This window comes from Conger conger, chromosome 12 (assembly GCF_963514075.1).
Source record: "Conger conger chromosome 12, fConCon1.1, whole genome shotgun sequence".
NCBI classification, from domain to species: Eukaryota; Metazoa; Chordata; class Actinopteri; order Anguilliformes; family Congridae; genus Conger; species Conger conger.
In genome coordinates, this window is record NC_083771.1 from 29,108,677 (window position 1) to 29,130,733 (window position 22,057).

General features: G+C 47.3%; 1 protein-coding gene across 1 annotated transcript in view; it reads right to left on the minus strand.

Moving 5' to 3' along the window:
* Positions 1-22,057, minus strand: part of whrna (whirlin a) — a 93,352-nt gene that overhangs the window by 16,752 nt on the left and 54,543 nt on the right. The window contains exons 4-5 of the mRNA XM_061263206.1: positions 13,619-13,824; positions 11,150-11,186 (exon numbers count right to left, since the gene is read on the minus strand). Coding sequence (XP_061119190.1) covers positions 11,150-11,186; positions 13,619-13,824 — 243 coding nt within the window. The remainder of the gene's footprint in view (positions 1-11,149; positions 11,187-13,618; positions 13,825-22,057) is intronic.

The following is a 22,057-nucleotide window of genomic DNA, read 5'->3' on the forward strand; positions in this document are numbered from 1 at the left end:
AGAAAGCAGGATGAGGAAGAGGAAGGAAAGAAAGAAAGTGAGGGCAGAAAAAAAAAAGAAAAAGTACATTTATCCAGTGGACGTGAACAATCGCAATCTCACCCCACAGACCTGCTCTCAGCCTCACCAGGGCAGTCAGTGGAGCTGATCAGGCTGATGAATGCTAGCCCAGACAGGCCCATCAGATATGCTCCCAGAGTTCTTCTCTGAGTAAAACACTTCAGGGCCAGGTACTTGGTTAGTTTTAAAATGGCCAACTAAATACTTTTTCCCATTTTGAAAACATCATTTAACTTCAAAAATAGAAATCTTGAACTTAATTTGGAGTTCCAATCAGGAAAAAGGCTCACTTGATAAGTGCAGGGGAAAGTGCTGATTAAATATCCGGATAGACCCACGGTGCCCTTTAACAGGAAATCAGACCTAGGGCTCAGTGTGCCTCCCTGCTGATAAATAGCACTCATCAGCACCCCTTATCTGAGGCTATTAAGAGTTACCGGCCGCTGATCACTACTGTGATCTACACATGCATAGACACGGTCTCACGTGCACACACATACACACAGACACATACGTTGACATTCCACACTCACACACAAGCGTACAGACACAGTCTCACATATGCAGGGACACACATAGACATATACACACGTCCACACGTGCACACACACACACATGCATGCACACGCACACATACATACACACACATGCACTTAAATACAGACGTACACACATACACATACACACACGTACATGCGCACACACACAAACAGAAACAGACACACACACGTACGCATGCACATGCACACACACGCACGTACATGCACACACACACACACAAACACAAACAGACACACACACACATATGCACACACACACACACACACACACACAGACGCACATAAACACAAACAGACACACACACAGACACGCACACATACGCACACACTCACACACACGCCCTCCCACTCCCTGATTATCTGTTTCTCAAACCAAGCAGCTCTTTTCAAAATGAGCTCATTAATCAAAGAAAGCACTTCAAAGCCATCAGTCAGAGGGCTGGAGAGGAGGATTCTCCCCTGGACCCGACTGCGACACCCATCCGTGCTGCTGTCTCACTGCGGGCAGGACCACCGAACACCCCCCCAGCACCCCCCGCCCCCCCCCCCAGCTTGCTGCCTGCACCATCCCATCCCCTCTCAGCTGCTGCAAGGTCGACACAGGCAGCTCCGTCGCTGAGCGGGCTGAGTACTATTCACGTTACATACGTCAACATTTGGTTCATTTGGCTGAGGCACGTTTCCCCTCCAACACTGTACAGCGTTTGTACACGCTGTAAAGAGTGTATAATATAATAAATGCAAAGATCCATCCAATTTCGATTTTTGTACTCAATTGAGCCATTTTAAACCATTTTCTCCCACCCACGGATTATAGAAAATAAAAAATCATTTGGGGTGTATCAGTGTCAGAATGCAGTCCAGGGTCTGCTGGTTTTGGATGCGTTTCAGCACCAGAGATTATGTTTAGCTGGTGATTGGCTAAAGAGCCCAGACACTTCATTCAGTCAAAAGAAAGCACGAAAGAACTGTAGACACTACGGCCCTCCGGGACTGGAGTTTGACACTCCTGTATTACAGGCACAATTTTCAGCACAACAAAGTTCTCACTCTTTTCAGTTGATACATATTGATGTAAAACAAAATGGTGGTCACAAAAAAAGTGCTCCTTCATAGTGGAAGATGGAGGAGTGAACAAGAGAGGGACACAGGGATTTTCAGAAAGAGGTGGGACAGGTTTTGCACCAGATTAGAAAATCAATATTCCATAAGAAGCAGGCAGGTTGTGTCTGACCTTGAGGAAAGCCGGACCAAATGACGGAGGTGAAAAAACACCGCTGAAAACACGCAGCGGGTAAAGGGGAGACAAACCTGGGCATGGGCCCTCACTCTCAGCACAAACCTCCAGGGCGTTCAATGCAGTGGAACAAGACAAGTGCTTTGGAAACGTCACGCTTCACCCTATCACACAAGTGTTTGTTCCTAATGTCTGATTCACAATCACATTCAAGAGTCGCATTGCAATTAGCGCAAGGACTGTTCTGTCAGAAGAACAAACACCTAAATGAAATGTTTGCACAGGAGAATAAATAACTAAAATTAGCATTTCGCTTTAAGTGAAAACTAAAAAAGGGCACAGCTTCCTTGGACCAAGGATTGCATTAGTTCTTCCAAAAGAGAAATTACAGGCTGACTCTCTGTCACAGTGATTACCGCCAACCTCCCCGATCTCTCCAGAAAAAGCCAATATGAAACCGGCTCCAATGTAGATCAGTGCAGAGCACACACTGGAATGCTAATGCACAAACAAAACACAGCAACCGCTCCTATTACAGCACTTCCACACACCAGTCTCTAATTCCCTGCTGTAAAATCCAGGAGTGCAAGCTTGACCAGCTTGAAAGCAGGGCAGCCTGTAGCGTAGTGGTTAAGGAAAACGACTGGGACCCCACTGGCATCGACCCGTTGGCGGTTCGATCCCCGGTGTAGCCACAATAAGATCTGCACAGCCATTGGGCCCTCGAGCAAGGCCCTTAACCCTGCATTGCTCCAGGGGGGGATTGTCTCCTGCTTAGTCTAATCAACTGTACATTGCTCTGGATAAGAGCGTCTGCCAAATGCCATTAATGTAATAATGCTGGTCTAGCTGGGTATGAGCTGGTCAACCAGCTAGTGCTGGTAGCTTGTCTGAGCTGGTAGCTGGTCTCTGGAAATAAACAGGTAATGTTTTCAAATGAATGGGATTCTTTCTTCCAAAATAACCCCAAACCCAAAAGCTCACCTGCCATTAATTTACAACAGAACAAAATAATGGATGAACTCTGCACCCAGGTACTTTATAGTGATTATATCGATTTAGACTTTTTTGGTTATAAAATAAGCCTACCCCCCGGCCATAAACCGTCCGTATCACTCACAGCCGCCTGTTGGAAAGCCATCAGCTGTACAGTAGTTTACCCGAGCGTGTCTAACGAGTATAGCGAAGAGTCAATAGTATTTGACAGATAACCGCATGAGGAGGGTGTCGCACCGCGTGCTCCAATCAGATGCCAGATCTAATCAATGGGCATGTCAGCAGGACCAGGTCAGATAATCACAGCTCAATCCATGATAATGGTGTGTGATACATCCACTCAAACAAGTTGTCTGCGTCAAATTGTATTGAAAGAACAGTCCACAGGGCCTCTTTAACACAAGGCTGAGGTAGTGGCATTTTCTCACTTTATTGTACAGTATTGCAGAACTCTGCATGTAGTTGAATATTCAGACTTTTATTTCAGTCAAAATCACAACCACAACAATCAGCTAGGAAATGTGTACGCCTGAGTACAGGTCTGGCGTACAGAGTACGGTCTGGCATGCAGGTTTGGAAGACTGAAGCAGAATGATTCATTGGCGCAGGAACCTGAAGATGAATTAATCGAGCAGATTAATTGATTTAGATATTAAAGGCAAGTGATAATCCAGCTACATAACATGGACCACTAAATGAATTGGTAGCTGCCAGGCCTGTCTGTCTGTATCTCAGAGTCAGGTCTGTCTGTCTTCTGTCTGTGTCACAGAGTCAGGTCTGTCTGTGTCTCAGAGTCAGGTCTGTCTGTCTTCTGTCTGTGTCTCAGAGTCAGGTCTGTTTGTATCTCAGAGTCAGGCCTGTCTGTATCTCAGAGTCAGGCCTGTCTGTATCTCAGAGTCAGGCCTGTCTGTATCTCATAGTCAGGCCTGTCTGTATCTCATAGTCAGGCCTGTCTGTATCTCAGAGTCAGGTCTGTCTGTGTCTCAGAGTCAGGCCTGTCTGTATCTCAGAGTCAGGTCTGTCTGTGTCTGTGTCTGTGTCTCAGAGTCACTGGAGATTTATATCCCTGAGCCACCAGCTGGCTGGCAGCACCTGAGTGTGAAATTGTACAGAGTCAATATGTGCTGCTGGAGAAAGCTTGTCACGGCAATAAAACTGAACTGAGCAGAGGGAGAAAGAGAGAGAAGGAGAGAGAAACAGAGATCTATATGTATTCCTATTTGAATGATAGAGACAGAGAGAGAGAGAGAGAGAGACAGAGGTCTATATGTATTCCTATTTGAATGATAGAGACAGACCGAGAGAGAGAGAGAGAGAGAGAGAGACAGAGGTCTATATGTATTCCTATTTGAATGATAGAGAGAGAGAGGTCGATATGTATTCATTACATTACATTACATTACATTATTGGCATTTGGCAGACGCTCTTATCCAGAGCGACGTACAGTTGATTAGACTAAGCAGGAGACAATCCTCCCCTGGAGCAATGCAGGGTTAAGGGCCTTGCTCAAGGGCCCAACGGCTGTGCGGATCTTATTGTGGCTACACCGGGATTAGAACTACCGACCCTGTGTGTCCCAGTCGTTTACCTTAACCACTACGCTACAGGCCGCCCTACAGCTATTCCTATTCCTGGTTGAATGACAGAGAGAGAGAGAGTCCTAATTTCTCTCTCACCCCCATGACCCAGTCGATGTGGCCCCAGTGACCCTCCTGCCTTTGCGAGCGTGTTTATGGGTCACCCTCCACCCACGGGCAGGGTGCCGGGCCCAGGCTGGCTGCACCACAGGTCCGTGTCTGCTCTTTATTTTGACATTTGTAGCAGACGAGCGAGCAGCGGGAGATTAGCCGGTATCGCACGGCGGCGTGGCGGATGAGAGAGGCTGTTAGCAGCGGCACAGACTGGATTACAGCGCAATCCGCCACCGCGCTCAGACACCGCGCACCAGACACACAAACGCTCAGGTTCATTCAGAGGAATAAACACGGGCGGCCCAGCCTTATATAATCTCTCTCTCTCTCTCTCTCTCTCTCTCTCTCACTCTACCTCTCTCTACCTCTCTCATGCACAGAAAATACACACTCACACATACACGTCTGCGTGCCCATGCACATGCAAGCATACGGGGTGTATGAGTGCAGGCACACACATGTAGACATTATTAATTCTAGGTATTAATATGTATAGATATAAATATACAATATACAAATGCAGCCGTATTACCAAATGCACACACACACGTGTACACACTCGCACACACACACACAAACACACACACAAACACACACGCACGCACACACACACACAAACACACACACACACACATACACATGCAAGCCCTGATGTAAGAATGTGAAAGAGTGAAATAAAAGCAAATATAAGAACAGCTTCATACTGCACATCCCAGCATTACTTCAGAAAACAGAGGTGCTGTACTGCGTTACTGCCCGCCAGCGTGTATCAGCGCTCCCCAGCTCAGCTGGGACAGCAGGGACCTGGCCAAGGGCACACTGGAATGCGTGGGATTGTGGGATACATGCCACACTCACCAGAACACACAGACCTGGCTCACATCTGCGTCATTACGTTAAAAGCTTCAGTTACAGCAGTGTGTGTTTGTGTGTATGTGTGTGTGTGTGTGTGTGCATGGGTGTGTGTATGTGTGTCCATGTTCTGGCAGGTGTGTGTGTGTGTGTATGTATGTGTGGGTTGCATGTGTATGTATGTATGTATGTATCTGTGTGTATGTGTGGGTTGTGTGTGTGTGTATGTGTATGTATGTGTGTGTGCGTGTGCATGTGTGTGTGTGTGCGTGCGTATGCGTTTCATTAGTGATTATGTGTGCGCATGCGTATGTGTATGCAGGTGTGTGTGTTTATGTATGTGTGGGTTGCGTGTGTGTGCATGTACGTATGTATGTGTGTGTGGGTTGCGTGTGTGTATAAACGCGTGTGGGTTGCGTGTGTGTGTATTTATGTATATGTGGGTTGCGTGTGTGTGTATTTATGTATGTGTGGGTTGCGTGTGTGTGTATTTATGTATGTGTGGGTTGCATGTATATGTATGTATGTATGTATGTGTGTGTATGTGTGTGTGGGTTGCGTGTGTGTATAAACGTGTTTGGGTTGTGTGTGTGTGTGTATGTATGTATGTGTGTGTGGGTTGCGTGTGTGTGTATTTATGTATGTGTGGGTTGCGTGTGTGTGTATTTATGTATGTGTGGGTTGCATGTATATGTATGTATGTATGTATGTATGTGTGTGTATGTGTGTGTGGGTTGCGTGTGTGTATAAACGTGTGTGGGTTGCGTGTGTGTGTATTTATGTATGTGCGGGTTGCGTGTGTGTGTATGTATGTATGTATGTGTGTGTGGGTTGCGTGTGTGTATAAACGTGTGTGGGTTGCGTGTGTGTGTATTTATGTATGTGCGGGTTGCGTGTGTGTGTATGTATGTATGTATGTGTGTGTGTGTGGGTTGCGTGTGTGTATAAACGTGTGTGGGTTGCGTGTGTGTGTATTTATGTATGTGTGGGTTGCGTGTGTGTGTATGTATGTATGTGTGTGTGGGTTGCGTGTGTGTATAAACGTGTGTGGGTTGCGTGTGTGTGTATTTATGTATGTGCGGGTTGCGTGTGTGTGTATTTATGTATGTGTGGGTTGCGTGTGTGTGTATGTGTAAACATGAGTGTGCATGTTAGCCTTGACATGAGGCGAGATATTGGCTGTAAACTGTGAGATCAGTAATCAGCTGCAAGTATCTGTTTTCATGGTGCTGATTAATCAACAGAAATGGAGGGAATTGGCGGAACTGTGTTCTCATCAGTATTCATGAAGGAGCCTTAGATCCTTGCATATAATAAAATAATTCATTGCTATTATTACTTTTCCTGTATGAAAGAGTGAGAGAAGGCACATCCTTTTTCAGTGAGTCATCGTTACACAGAGAAGTGAAGTTTTTATATAGCGCTTGGGAGGGGAGCTGGGAGTGATTTATTTGGAAAATTTACCAGATATATTGAACCAAACATTTTAAAGACAATATATACATTGAAATATGCATAAAATATACCTATATTCTATACATTTCACATAAAAACAAGGTAACAAATATTAAGAACAAAATTAAAAATTCAGTCCCAGGTTTCCCTGAAAACCCTAATTGATGTGGAAAAAGTGTTTTAATAAAATTTGACCAGCATTTTGTGAAGCAGAAAGGCTTACTGTATACAAACAAACTTACAAAACTGACATCATGTATAATACACTTTAAAAAAGAAGGGCGTTTTCTGCTGTGATTAAGGCGAAAAGCAGTACTCTGCCAGGGAGTTAAATCGGCAGCCTCAGAGTAACAAGGTCACAGATCCAGTCAGGAGGTCCTCCGTACAGACCAGCCCAGGGCGGATCAGCCTGGTTATGTCTGGATGGGCAGGTGAGTGAGACACAGCTCCAGGTAGAGTCTGTGATTACAGCTGGCCTGCGTGGCCTCTTAATTAGCTTAATTTGCCGTAATTGAAATGGCGGGGAGAGACAGAATTGCGAGGTCCGTTGGATCGTGACGACGAATAAACTAAATGCAGGTGCTTTGCGGCCGGAAAATCACAATGGAGCAATGAGATTGGCTGTCGATGAATACCGGTTACCGAAACCTTTTCATGTAAATCCTGATTTAAGCGATATAGGTTTGTCCACCCTTTTCTCCAAATTTGGAATGCATGGCTGCATTGACCAGCCATGTACATCACTACAAACCTCACTGACAACCAAGACAAGCCTGCACTCCCAAAAACCCTCTGTTTGTTTTCATGAGATGGAGGAGGACACATCAGGTGCAGCTTGACCAAGCAGACTGTGGGCACTGGTGAGCCATGACACACGGTCATCCTGGCTGAACGAAGCCCTCCCTCCCGGGGTGACATAACAGCAAAGCTGGGCCATGTTCAGCCCTGACAAAACGTAGCGAAATGTTTATTTAAACAGAAACAGCGGGGTGCTGAACATCGTGTTGCAAACCGTGGGCGGCCTGACTGACATAGTGCGGTTTGTTCCGTACTAATCGTCTGATAAGCCGTTCACTGGCTGGTTCTCTTTAAAGCATAGGCCTACATTATTGATTCGGGCTCCCCTTAACAGTAACAGCAACAGCTAATACTACTATTACTACTACTCAAACCCAAAGACACAGAGGTCAAAGCCCACTGCACACATTAAACCAGTTCTGTATGCTGTGTGTGTGCTGTGTGTGTTTCAGAAACACATTACACACAACCTCTGCAAAATATCAAGTGTGGCTCTCAGACTCCAAGTTCAAGTTCAAACGCTAAGAATGTTTCAAAGCCAACGTGCAGCACTTCTCAATATATCACTTCTTCATACACCTTTTGTGTGGATTTCCTTTGAATTTATAATTTTGTGTGTGTGTGTGCGTGTGTCTTCGTGCATGTGTATGTGTGCATGTGTCTGTGTGTGTGCATGTGTGTGTGTGCGTGTGAGTGTGTTTGAGAGTGTGCGTGTGTGTGTGAGTGTGTGTGTGAGTGTGCGTGCGTGTGTGTGTGTATGTGCGTGTGCGCGCATGTGTCTGTGTGTGCGTGTGTGTGTATGTGTGCATGTGTGTGTGTGCATGTGAGTGTGTGTGAGTGTGCGTGTGTGTGCATGTATGTGCGTGTGTGTGTGTGTGAGTGTGTGTGAGAGTTTGCGTGTGAGTGTTTGTGCGTGCGTGTGTCTGTGTGCATGTGCGCACATGTGTCTGTGTGCGTGTATGTGTGTGCATGTGTCTGTGTGTGTGTATGTGTGCGTGTGTGTGCGTGTATGTGCGTGTGTGTGCGCGTGCGTGTGAGTGTGTGTGAGTGTGCGTGTGTGTGCGTGTATGTGCGTGTGTGTGTCAGTGTGTGTGTCAGTGTGCGTGTGAGTGTGTGCGCGTGCGTGTGAGTGTGTGTGTCAGTGTGCGTGTGAGTGTGTGTGCGTGCGTGTGAGTGTGAGTGTGTGTGTCAGTGTGCGTGTGAGTGTGTGTGCGTGCGTGCGTGTGAGTGTTTGTGTGTCTGTGAAAGACAGAGACACAGACACAGGGCGCATATGAACACCATGACAGCGCCTCTCGGGGAAGTGCAGACAGCGCTCAGAGCTCGGGAGATGAAAGGGGGAACAGGAGGGGCACTCGAACAGTGCACACACTTCATCCAGAAAGCAATCTCCCGAGATCCCGGCCGCCACGCTCCTTCCTTTTCAACACCCTGTCCTCCCCCGTCAACCACGCCTCTCCATCATCATCCCCCCTTCTTATTTTCCGCTCTCTCTGTAGGGAGTTTGGCCATTATCCGTCTGCGGAGTTTTGTGCATTTAATAAAAGGCAATCAATGTGTCTCTGTCACTAAAGGAGGTCGGTTGGCGTGACAATGCAGAACCTCAACCCTCAATTATTTGTGACTCTATGCCCCTCCCCATCCTACCCAAAACTCACCCAGTGCTTGCACCCACTTCCTCGCCCTCTCCCTAACCCCCTCCCCTCCCTCCCTCCCTCAGGCAGAAGCTGTGAGCCCATCCTTCCTGTCACTGCCTGGAATAGCATCACTCCTGCTGGAGAGACACTCCGGAGGGGGCATGTGTTTTTAGAGCCCCCCTGCAGTACCCCCACCCCCCTCCTCTCTAGTCTCTGCCCTGTCAGCACACCCAGAATAAAGGGACATGCCCCCCCCCCCCAGGGTGGCCAGGTTTGGGCTTACTGATAGGTACCTAAAAGAGCCTGCAGAGTTCTGGATAAAGTTCTGTTGGACAGGTGAGACTATGATTCACCAGCATCAGTGTGATGGCCAGAGCAATGTGGGAACTGCCCAAGATCCAAAGCACCCCCCTCATCTGTGAAACAGGGTGGTGGGGGCTTTATGGTTTGGGCATTTACTATATACTACTATACTATACTATAGTCACAAAGAAGTTTTCCAAAGCCAAGTGGAAAATTCTTGTCTGGCCAAGTCATTCACCTGATCTGAGTCCAACTGAACTTGAAGCAAAAACCTAAGGTAACCCCTAAAACAGTACAGAGCCAAATCAAGAAAGAACCGACACACAGACACACAGAAATGTGCGCGCACACACACACACACACACAGACAGACACACAGAAATGTGCACGCACACTCACACACACACACAGACACACAGAAATGTGCGCTCACACAGTCACACACACACAGGCAGTCGTGTGCATGTTTCCTTAGGCAGCCCCGATCCCAAGACATTGGCACAAACGCTGTAAATACGGGTGAGCCCCAGCGGTAGCGGTGCTTCCAGCAGAACAGAGGAGCCGCTCTCTGTTTCTTAAACACACAGGAGCCTTTGGTCTCCCGTCTGAGGAAACGACCACCCGCGCCTCAGCTCTCAGCGGGAGACCCGTCTGCTCCCCGCTGCTCCCGCGAGAGTCTCTCCTCACAACTTCAGGAGAGAAACATGGAGCAAGAAACACGTGCTGGAGAGATTTCTCCTCAACACACAGCAACTGCTGAGAAAATACTCTTAACACAGCCAGTATACTGAGAGAGACTCTAACACACCCAGTACACAGAGAGAGACTCTAACACACCCAGTACACAGAGAGACTCTAACACAGCCAGTACACTGAGAGACTCTAACACACCCAGTACACAGAGAGACTCTAATACAGCCAGTACACTGAGAGAGACTCTAACACACCCAGTACACAGAGATACTCTAACACACCCAGTACACTGAGAGACTCTAACACAGCCAGTACACTGAGAGAGACTCTAACACAGCCAGTACACTGAGAGACTCTAACACACCCAGTACACAGAGAGACTCTAACACACCCAGTACACAGAGAGACTCTAACACAGCAAGTACACTGAGAGAGACTCTAACACAGCCAGTACACTGAGAGACTCTAACACAGCCAGTACACTGAGAGAGACTCTAACACAGCCAGTACACTGAGAGACTCTAACACAGCCAGTTCACTGAGAGACTCTGACACGGACAGTACACTGAGAGAGACTGTAACACAGCCAGTACACTGAGAGACTCTAACACAGCCAGTACACTGAGAGAGACTCTAACACAGCCAGTACACTGAGAGACTCTAACACAGCCAGTACACTGAGAGAGACTCTAACACAGCCAGTACACTGAGAGAGACTCTAACACACTCAGTACACAGAGAGACTCTAACACAGCCAGTACACTGAGAGACTCTAACACAGCCAGTACACTGAGAGAGACTGTAACAATGTGACAGAGAACACACAGCAGCCCAACAGTGTGAGCGGGTTAGACACACGTCCTCACCTTCCCCGATGCAGAGGCCCCCTGGTCCATAGGCAGCCTGCGGGACAAAGAGACGAAGGCTCAGTTCTACACCACACAGCTTGTGTGTTCTCAATGAGTTACTGTACATGCAGGGAGCGCACACACATATGCGCACAAACAATACATTCACACACTGACTACGCTGACTCTCACATGCACTGCATGCACGACACACACACAAACACACACACAAACACACACATCCACACAAAAACCTACACAGACTCTCTCTTCTCTCACACATGTGCACAAACACACATAGACACACCCACACACACACCCACACACACTAAAACTAACATGACTATCAAAAGTTGCACCAAAACGACCAGAGTTTGCAAACCTTCTCTGTGTTATTTCCCAACATTATCTCAGAGAGTGGTGTCTGAATCCAAACTCCATATTCACCATGCTAGATGGCCCCATATACACACCATTATAAGGGTTTATTCACACAGAGATTTTGTGAGAGGGAGAGTTTAAACAGCCTATCATTATTTACACTGAAAGCTAGTTTAGGCATCAGTGTCACTCTCGCTAGTGGGCAAACTGTGATTATGAGCATGCCGCATCTGAGCACTTTAGCTGCAAGCTCAGTGAAAAGGGACATTCGGTATGGGTTTTAAATGGCACATAATGGAGGGATAAAATAGAGGAGAGAAGGATATAGGGGGCTGAATGGGATTTTGGAGGAGGAGGACTCCCCTTCTTTATCTGATCATCTGTATCTAATGCAACCGTTTACAGGAGATGATCAAGCACCGGATATGACATAAAACTGACTTGAGTGCTATGTCCTCTCAATCTGACAACTGGGGTAATTACTAAAGGGAATACACAGATCTTTTTTTGAATGCAATAGCTTTTCCACCAAAAATAAGGGCACTAGAAGAAGAAGAAGAAGAAGAAGAAGAAGAAGAAGAAGAAGAAGAAAAAAACCCCGAATGAGATAGTTCTGTTGTAACGTCCTAAAAGTTCAGGTGTTATGGTAGGCATGTACACTCAGTATAAAATCATAATCTGAAGTCTGCTCATGTCTGGTTCAGACACCACTGGGCAATGTTATGTACTGTGTATTTATAAAAGCATGAAATGTTAGGTATTCAAGCTAACAATGTATTTTAGACTCTAATCTCAGTAGCCCCCGGCAGTTCCTTTAAAGGGAAAGGGCCGAGTTCCATACAGTGCTGTCTCCTTGTGTCATAAATTCAGCTAAAAATGTACACGTAAAACAAAATGCAAAAATAACTCAACAAAAAAGGCTATTTGTCGGAACAGTTTCCAAGGTGCAAGGTCACACTTGAGATCGATTTCGTTATGCAGTTGGAAATAATAAAACGCAAGGTAACGGTCTTTAACAGATTCTATATCCTAAGCTGTGTTCCTGGCAGCAGTGACAAATCATTAGGGTAGAAAGTTCTCAGAAAGACTGCCCACCAAATGGTGCTTTTACAGAAAAATGTCTAAAGGGTAGGGCTGGCTGTTAGTCAGAAGCTTATTTTAAAAATATTAATTTATTTTGGGAACACTAGATTAGTAAAAGACAAGCACGTCCACAGATACAGTCACACATGCACACACAGTCAGACACATCCATACACACACACACACACACACACATACACAGTCAGATACACACACATACAGTCAAAGAAACACAGACACACGCACGTACATGGTCAGACACACACACGCACAGACAAAGAAACGTAGACACACACAGACGCACACAGTTAGATGCACACACGGTCAGACACACCCACATAGTCAGGCACACACAGTCAAAGAAACAGACACACACGCACGCACACAGTCAGACACACACACAGTCAGACATACACACATAGTCAGACACACACACAGTCAGACATACACACATAGTCAGACACATGCACACAGTAAAGAAACACAGACAAACATGCACGCACACAGTCAGACACACACACACACACATAGTCAAACATGCACAGTCAAAGAAACACAGGTACACACACACATACACTGTCAGACACACACGCACACACACACACACACACATAGTCAAACATGCACAGTCAAAGAAACACAGGTACACACACACTGTCAGACACACACGCACACACACACACACAGTCAGACATGCACAGTCAAAGAAACACAGGTACACACACACATACACTGTCAGACACACATGCGCACACACACACACATACACTGTCAGACACACACACGCACACACACACATACACTGTCAGACACACACATGCACGCACACACACACACACACGCACACGCACACGCACACACACACAGTCAGATACACACACACGCACACACACACACACGCACACACACACGCACACACACACACACGCACATACACTGTCAGACACACACACACACACATACACACGCACACACACTGTCAGACACACACACATACACACACACACACACACGCACGCTCACCCCGCCACACTGCTGCTGGCCGAGCTCTCAGCGATCTGGGAGCTGATCCACTTGGTCTCCCCGACGACGGTGCGGGCGTGCGGCAGGCGGCCCACGTCCTTCACCGTCATCATCAGGTGGCGCGAGGACTTGAGCACGCGCACCGCCTCGTCATGGGGGACGCCCAGGAAGCTCCGCCCATTCACCTCCAGGATCTGGTCTCCCACCTGCGGACCGGGCAGGGCGCAGAGAGGAGAGGGTGTGTGGAGAGGAACGCACAGGACGGGCTGCATACAGCAACGTGGGGACACGGGTAGGGCACAGCGGGGGCAGGAAAGCGCGGCAGCAATTACAACAGGTTAAAGCACACTTTATCAGGTCCGGAGAACAGGCCACCCAGACGCGAGACCTACGTGTAGGTTTTTATAATAAAGCCTTTATTATCAAATAGGCAGGTCAGACAGGCGAAGATCAAGAGCCAGCAAACGGAATCAGCAAGGATAAGGCAGTTTGTAATTAATAGTTCAGGCAATGGGTCAAAACGTAGACAAAAGACTAGGCAACGAACAACACGGAACCTGACACACTTACACTCTCAAACACACTCACTCCTTCTCTCTCTCACACACTCTCACACACACACACCCACACACTCACACTATCTATCTCTCTCACACTCTCTCTCTCTCTCACACACACACACTCATACACTCCCTCCCTCTCTCTCACACACACACTCACACAATCTATCTCTCTCACACACTCCCTCTCTCTCACACACACACACTCACATTCTATCTTTCTCTCACACACACCCACAAATGGAAATTATTGGCTAATGGTTGAGTTGGCTTAAATCACTGCTTTGGAGCTCCACCTGCAGGAATTCATGATTACTGAGTAGTAACAGACCGCTGGTAGATCAGCAAAGCAAATCGCTCAGAATCTGGTGGGACTTACCCTACATCTGCACGTTGACCTTGGCAGGATCATAGCAGCATAAGTTTATGAGCCTTACACCTGAGGCTATGATTAGTTCAACTCAATCATGCCTTCATTTGCTTCCCAAACTTTCATCAACACAACATCCTTATGCTCTAATACCCAGCCGTCGTATTGGCTGCTCTCCTATTGGTTCAGCAGTTAAAGGTGGTCTACTCACAAACTATCACATTTCTAACCACACTTGTTCATGACAGACCAACTTCACCACCACAAGAGTTTTTTCAGGGGCAGCAATCTATGGTCGTCTTAATCTGTCATGAGGAGACCTCCACATCTCTGTAAGATTAACCGATGGGACAAAGCTACTTTCTTCATGTCTGTAGTCTCTTCCTACTGCCATAATGATAATATTGGCAGGTGAATCCGCATGAAAGAATACATTTTAAAGACAAAATCTGTTATTTTCGACAACAACCCGGATGAGAATGAATGAATCACAAGACATACGACAGCTGTTCCATCTCCCCCACCCTAACTCCATCTCTTCAAGGCAACGCTTGACTGATGCTTTTTCCCGACCTCGGCAATCAGCGCTGCTACAGCTCGCAAAATGGCGGTGTTACTCCCTCCCCTTTTAGCCTTTAAAATTATGGAGTGCAAGAGATAAAATGCAGACTGAACCTACTCTCCCCTGAGTTCCAGCCGATAAATACATAAATATGCAAAAGCTCTCTTCACTTTAAAGTCTGAAACCAACACCAGTCTCAAAACAACACTTCGGTGCTGAAAGACTTCAGCGGACCTTTTTTTTGACCTAGCAGCTGGCCTCCACGTTTGACCAGTTTTTGTCCACGTAAAAAGCATAATTCAGGGAGAAAAAAACGACCAGTACTTTTTCTTTTTTGTTTGTGATTTTTCCTGTTTTCTCGCAATTCGGTAGACAATCGCACCCTATCTGTTCCAATTTGCCATGTTGCTGTGGACACAACCCAGGGGCCCGTTGCGTGCCGGCTTTGGCAGGACCGGGGGTGTGAACCCCTGCCTGCATCTGGAACTGACGCCTGCATCAAGGCCTGAGGCCTTATCCCTGCGCCACCTTGGCACGGTTAGTCTGCCTTTAAGGGAAAAATATCCCCGCAGAAATCCCCCCTCCCCCTCCCCCATTAAAAGCAACAGAGCTCTTACTCCACATAAACTTCTCAAGGGCTATATCTACAAGGGCTAGTGGGATGCTGAGTAGTATTTCTACATTTTGATCATTTTTATCTGCACTTTAATAGCTTAGCCAGTTCAGTACTCAAGTGAAGCTCAACCGTATTTGATAAGGACATGGCCGAACCCCCGGGTTAATGTAGCGGAAGAAATTGAAGTTTTTTTTTTTTCCTCCACTCCTCTCCTATGGAATGGGTGGAAGGGCAGAAACTGATTTAAACCACTCAAAATGCAAAACAGCTTTTAGTGCAAATATGAATCATTTAAATATGCATGTTTTTTAAATGAGGCCAACATGTAATCTACTGATGGACAGACAGTCTATCTCCTTAACCCCTGTAAATAAGGGCTGGTGTGAGCGCAGGCCGGAGTGGGTTTATTTGCTGTCATTACTTTTTTACAGTGACGTATTCAATCAATGTGGTCACAGAATATAGCTTTTGAGAGCTTTAAAACTCAGTTCTATCTGTATAACCTTTTTTACAATGGCATTGTTCTGGCGATAACGGTTCCTAACAGGTGGGGAAGCAGATCACCTTCTATGCTTTTTGGAAATCCACAGAGGACACAAATTATCAGCGCACGGGTCCGGTGTCTAACTTCAATTCAATTCGGAAAAAAACCAATAGAATGTCCATTGTTTACTTAGCATTTCTCCAGAGGAATTATACATAGGAATACTATTATTTATGGTTTGTATTGGCTGGATGAGACCACCTATATGGTTCTCAGACCAGCACTGGCTAAGCAATACCTCAGCTCACCCAGCGTGTGCAAGCACCTACAGTAAAACTTTGTTGCTTGCACGAAACAAGCAAGCACATTTAGTATATTAGGGGAGACATTGGCTCAGGCAGTAAGAGCAGTCGCCTGGCAATCGGAGGGTTGCTGGTTCGATCTCGCCCTGGGTGTGTCGAAGTGTCCCTGAGCAAGCCCCCAAATGCTCCCGACAAGCTGGTTGGTGCCTTCCATGGCAGCCAATTACCGCTGGTGTGTGTGTGTGAATGGGTGAATGAGAAGCATCAGTTGTACAGTGCTTTGGATAAAGGCGCTATATAAATGCCACCAATAATATCATTCTGTTACCAAGTGTCCTTTCGGAGTCCCAAAATGTCCTTTTTGGAAACCAAACCCCAAGGGTTTATGTTTCAGAACAGAACAGAATTAAGCCTGTAGTCAAAAGGGTTGAAATGTTTTCAGGCTTGCATTAAGCAAGGCTGCGCTACAGAAGGGGTTAACAAAGCATTTTTATGTGTTTATTTAAATAGAATCTAATTATTCCTATGCTGGAGGATGTGGCAGTACAGGGAGAGGGCGATATTTGCTGAAATGCGGCTTGGATTTTGTGTTCCTCAGCACCAAATTTCCCCTCCTAGGCTAGTCCCAAACCCAGCTCCAAGTCTTCCTTGCATAAAACACTTTTCTTTTTTTGGTGGCTTTTTTAGAGAAAGCGTGCCAGAGGTGCATTTTCAGAGCCAAGCTCTGGGCCGGGCTCAGGATTAATGGACCGTTTAACTTTATTGGTCTATCAAGCCAATTAGTGTGCAAGTGCAGTCCCCTCCAACACTGGAACGGTGCAGTCGTGCGTTCACAGACGCGCGTGAATGAGAAGCAGTGAAGCAGCGTGTGTGAATGAGTGTGCTTGTGTCTTAGAGAGCGTGTGTTTGTGTGAATGCCTTAGTGTGTGCCCATGAGTGCACAACTTAAGAAAGTACTTAAAATGGACATTTGGTACGCTTTGCGGGTAAGTGAGTTTGGAGGAGTGCAAGTGCTTCAGTTGGAGTGCCCACTGGAGAAGTGCAGTGATCCAGGAGCACTGGCCGTTTAAGATGAGAGGGGCATTACCTTGGGAATGGAGCCCAGTCCGTCAACACACATTTTACCCAGTCAGGCCTCCAGATGAGTCCAGGTGCGACACAGCCGTGGTTAAAAAAGAAAGCCGTTGCAGACAGATCTGTTTTTCTCTCAGTCCACATAATCACTTCATTAAAATGATAACATCAATTCATTATTTAAGTCTCCCAATCATTTTCCATGATTTGATTCCGAGCTTAAGAGATTTTATTTTCAGAAACGTGAAGCAAGTGAGCGGGAGAAAGCAGGGCTGACCCCCCTTTAAAAATATGGATTTAGACCCTAAGGCATGGGTACAGCGTTTGACAACAGTACTGTAAGAGGGGGACATGAGTACCTGATCAGCTAGCTGGGGTCACTGGTGCATTGTGAGTACTTGATCAGCTAGCTGGGGTCACTGGTGCATTGTGAGTACTTGATCAGCTAGCAGGGGTCACTGGTGCGCTGTGAGTACCTGATCAGCTAGCTGGGGTCACTGGTGCACTGTGAGTACTTGATCAGCTAGCTGGGGTCACTGGTGCACTGTGAGTACTTGATCAGCTAGCTGGGGTCACTGGTGCACTGTGAGTACTTGATCAGCTAGCTGGGGTCACTGGTGCGCTGTGAGTATCTGATCAGCTAGCTGGGGTCACTGGTGCGCTGTGAGTACCTGATCAGCTAGCTGGGGTCAATGGTGTACTGTGAGTACCTGATCAGCTAGCTGGGGTCACTGGTGCACTGTGAGTACTTGATCAGCTAGCTGGGGTCACTGGTGCGCTGTGAGTATCTGATCAGCTAGCTGGGGTCACTGGTGCGCTGTGAGTACCTGATCAGCTAGCTGGGGTCAATGGTGTACTGTGAGTACCTGATCAGCTAGCTGGGGTCACTGGTGCACTGTGAGTACCTGATCAGCTAGCTGGGGTCACTGGTGCATTGTGAGTACCTGATCAGCTAGCTGGGGTCACTGGTGCACTGTGAGGGCAGCCATTCTGGTTGCTGGGCAACACTTGAGAAAGTTGTGCCGTACAGTGGGACCGTTGGCCACAGTTGCCCCTGGCAGAGTCTGGATTCTACCCCAGATCGTGATGCTCATCCATGAACTAGAACAGTGCCTTAACGAGATGAGCCACACAGCATTCCCAAGCAGGAGCTTTCTGAGGAATCTGTTGGGGGAAATGTATCCCATCTGGCAACCTGGCTCATGTATGTTCCTTCTTTCTATTTCTTCCATTTACGCTGTGAGAAATGTCTGAACAGGTTTTCGGCAAGGGATCCTGAAGCAACTTTCCACACATACAACACGCAAGCATTGTGTCAGGGTATAAATCTAATCAAAAAGAATCTCAGAAATAATTGGAAAAATAATTGCTTTAGCCTACTGGAGTATTTATATCTCTGTGGCTTTATGGGTTGTGCTCACTCGTATGTATGTTAACATTATCCACAGATAAACTACCACAGGCCTCAGTGTGTTTATGTGTGTAATGTGTATGTACTGTATGTTTGTTAGTTGGCGCGTCCACTGTGCAGAGCTCTCCTGAGCACTTGCAGTTAGAAAATCATCTCTGTCAGTTCACAGTGGGAACTAGTCGAAGTCTCTGGGGGGCTTTTCATCGCCAAATGATCTGGGCTTACAGTACCTGAAGCCTCAACACCCTGTGTACATGGCGCTAAGCGACCCAAGCTCAGGACTTCCGGGAGACGACAGCAAATCGATGACAAGGTTGAAGGCAGGCCAGAAAGGTTGAGTGTTTAACAGAGGAAGACAGCAGGACACCTTAATACACACAGAGCAGCGAACTCAACGCTTCCTCTCCCTCCTTCCTGGCAGTACTGAGCAGCCAATCACGCGCGCTGACGCTGCAAGGCTCATCAGCAGTGTAAAGAAAAGGTAATACAAATGTAAAAGCAGTGAACTTCACCAGAGCACTCAAGTGTCTAATGAAGCTCATTATCAAAACAACTAAAAAAACAACTCCTCCACCGCTGCCAGAAAAAAGAACAAAAAGTCCTTTCTTTCTTTGATTTTTATAGAAACTCGCCCCAATGGAAGCGAAGAGAAAAACACACACACACTAATTTCCATTCGAACAGAAACTTCAGTAATTACAGTCTGTTTTCCCTGTGGAACTGCGAGGCTGCCAGCTTCCTGAGAGCAGAACCTCGTGGGCCTTTTGTTTTGCCTTCCACACAAGCCACAATACCTGACCTTTGGTACAGGTAGCGGCCTGTAGCGTAGTGGTTAAGAACATGACTGGGACCCGCAAGGTCGGTGGTTCGATCTCCGATGTACCCACAATAAGATCCGCACAGCCGTTGGGCCCTTGAGCAAGGCCCTTAACCCAGCATTGCTCCAGGGGAGGATTGTCTCCTGCTTAGTCTAATCAACTGTACGTCGCTCTGGATAAGAGCGTATGCCAAATGCCATTAATGTAATGTAATGTGATGAGCAGATACGGAGAGACTGAGACGTGAAGTTGGACAGAGGTATTCATGTTCACTTCAAGCCCACACAGGTCAAACCTGCTCCTCCTCCTGCCCCACTGCCAGGCCAGACAAAGGGGCACTGGGGGGGTGACCAGGGGACTGCTGAAATGGCCAGGGCTTGCCCATCTGTCACTCTTTTTAAGCTCTGTGCACAAATCACAGTGCAATTAAACCAGTCGCACACCTGCCAATTTGCAAGCACAGTGTCAAGGCAACACTCAAAATTGATGAATGGATTTTAAAAAAAATTACGTAAACATATTTACATAACAAAATACTAGATGGTGCGTCGTAAGCATCCTGGCAGAAGTTTTAACGGCATATCTCTGTAGGGTGGATTTTTCCGGAAGGTGCTATTTTTTGAGCCAAACGTGTTTATCTTCACGAGCTCTAGAAGCTGTGGTGAGGAGGTAGGTGGACAGGTAATAAATACCTTGTTGCCACTGCATTACAGGCAATCCACCTCTCCCGGAATGAGTCACCGGCTCCCTGATACCCGAGAGGGCTCAGAAATCTCCCAGAAATCAGCAATTTCCACCGCAGGCGGAAGTGAAGTCTAGAAATGTGAAGTTTAACAAGTTACGCAACGGGACTCCTGGTCAGTCACCCGGTAATATTTTTTTGCCAGGGCGGGCAGTCTGGTATTAGCCCACAAAAAAATAGTGTTAACCTTGAGATTTATCTGTGTTTGTTATCAGTGCGCACGGGTGAATAGCATCCTCCTGCTGAGTCGTCCCTCCATTAACTCGATGTTCCTTTCTTTAACAGACTCCAGCCGCGTTTCCATCTAAACCTCTCAGCTGCTCATCTGTCGCTCGAGTAGCCCGCGGTCTGCGTCGCTTTAAACACGGACACAACCCACGGCCCTGCAATGCGCATTGAAAACGCAGCAGAACAACTAACTACGGGCCTATAATGCAAAATAAATCAATAAAATCTCCTCGCAGCTGCCATAGTTTCTGTTCATATCCCTCCGTCTGAAGAGACACAGTGTCCGAGCCGGCGGAAAAGGGGGAGGCATCCCTCTCACCTACATGGCAGTCCGGATCGATAGACTCGAGAAATCATGCGGGTATTAAACGGCGTCCGACAGGTTGTGCCTCACGATACAGTAAAAATCGTTACGCGACGCGTTCCCTTTGTGTTAAACGCGCGCGGCGTTAAGCCCAGCTGGACGGGCGGGTGGGTGCCGGCTGTATTCAAACTCCAGTGAGTGCGTGCGCGGCTCGGTCCAGCGCCGGGGGCAGGGACAGCTGACAGAGGGGAGGGGAGGGGAGGGGAGGCGGACAGCGGTAATGGCGTAATCACTCACTGTGTCCGATCGGCTGGCTTCCTGCCCCGCGCCCAGCCCGTCCCCAATATTACCAAGCGCTGCATTATCCCACAAAAACAAGATTCCCCCCCACCCCCGCAAACGTATAAACACGCTCGGAGGGAGAGTCGCACGCGCCCAGGCGGAACATTGAAAGGGAGGCATTCTGAACATCTCCGAAATAACGCGCATTAGTCAGGAAAAACCTTTCGCCCGTTTCTCTCGCTCTCCGGCTCTCCGGCTCTCCGGCGGACGGCTGAAGCGCATCCCGCACGGGCGCGCTCCATCCCGCCCCGGCCGTGTGCGCGTTTGTCTTCCGCAGGGCCGTAAAAAACACGCTCACGTTGTCTGTCAGGTGCGCCGCCCGCCTTCTGTCTGGCCAGGTGCGCAATAACGAGTCGTTCGTCTTCCCGCCAGCACAATAACGGCAACACGTCAGGCGGAATTTTAATCTGCCGCGCAACTATTTTTCCACTTTTTTGTTGTTGTTGTTTTGGCATCCGGGCCTGACAGAGGCTTTTGAAAGACTACCGGGGTCGTTAAGCCTCGATGGGATCACATAATGAACCATGTTGCATGTGATTAAAAACTCATCCATTAACTGACAATAATCAGGAATCCAACTGTAAACAATGCCGGCAATGTCATTTATACTGGAAAAAATCATTAGG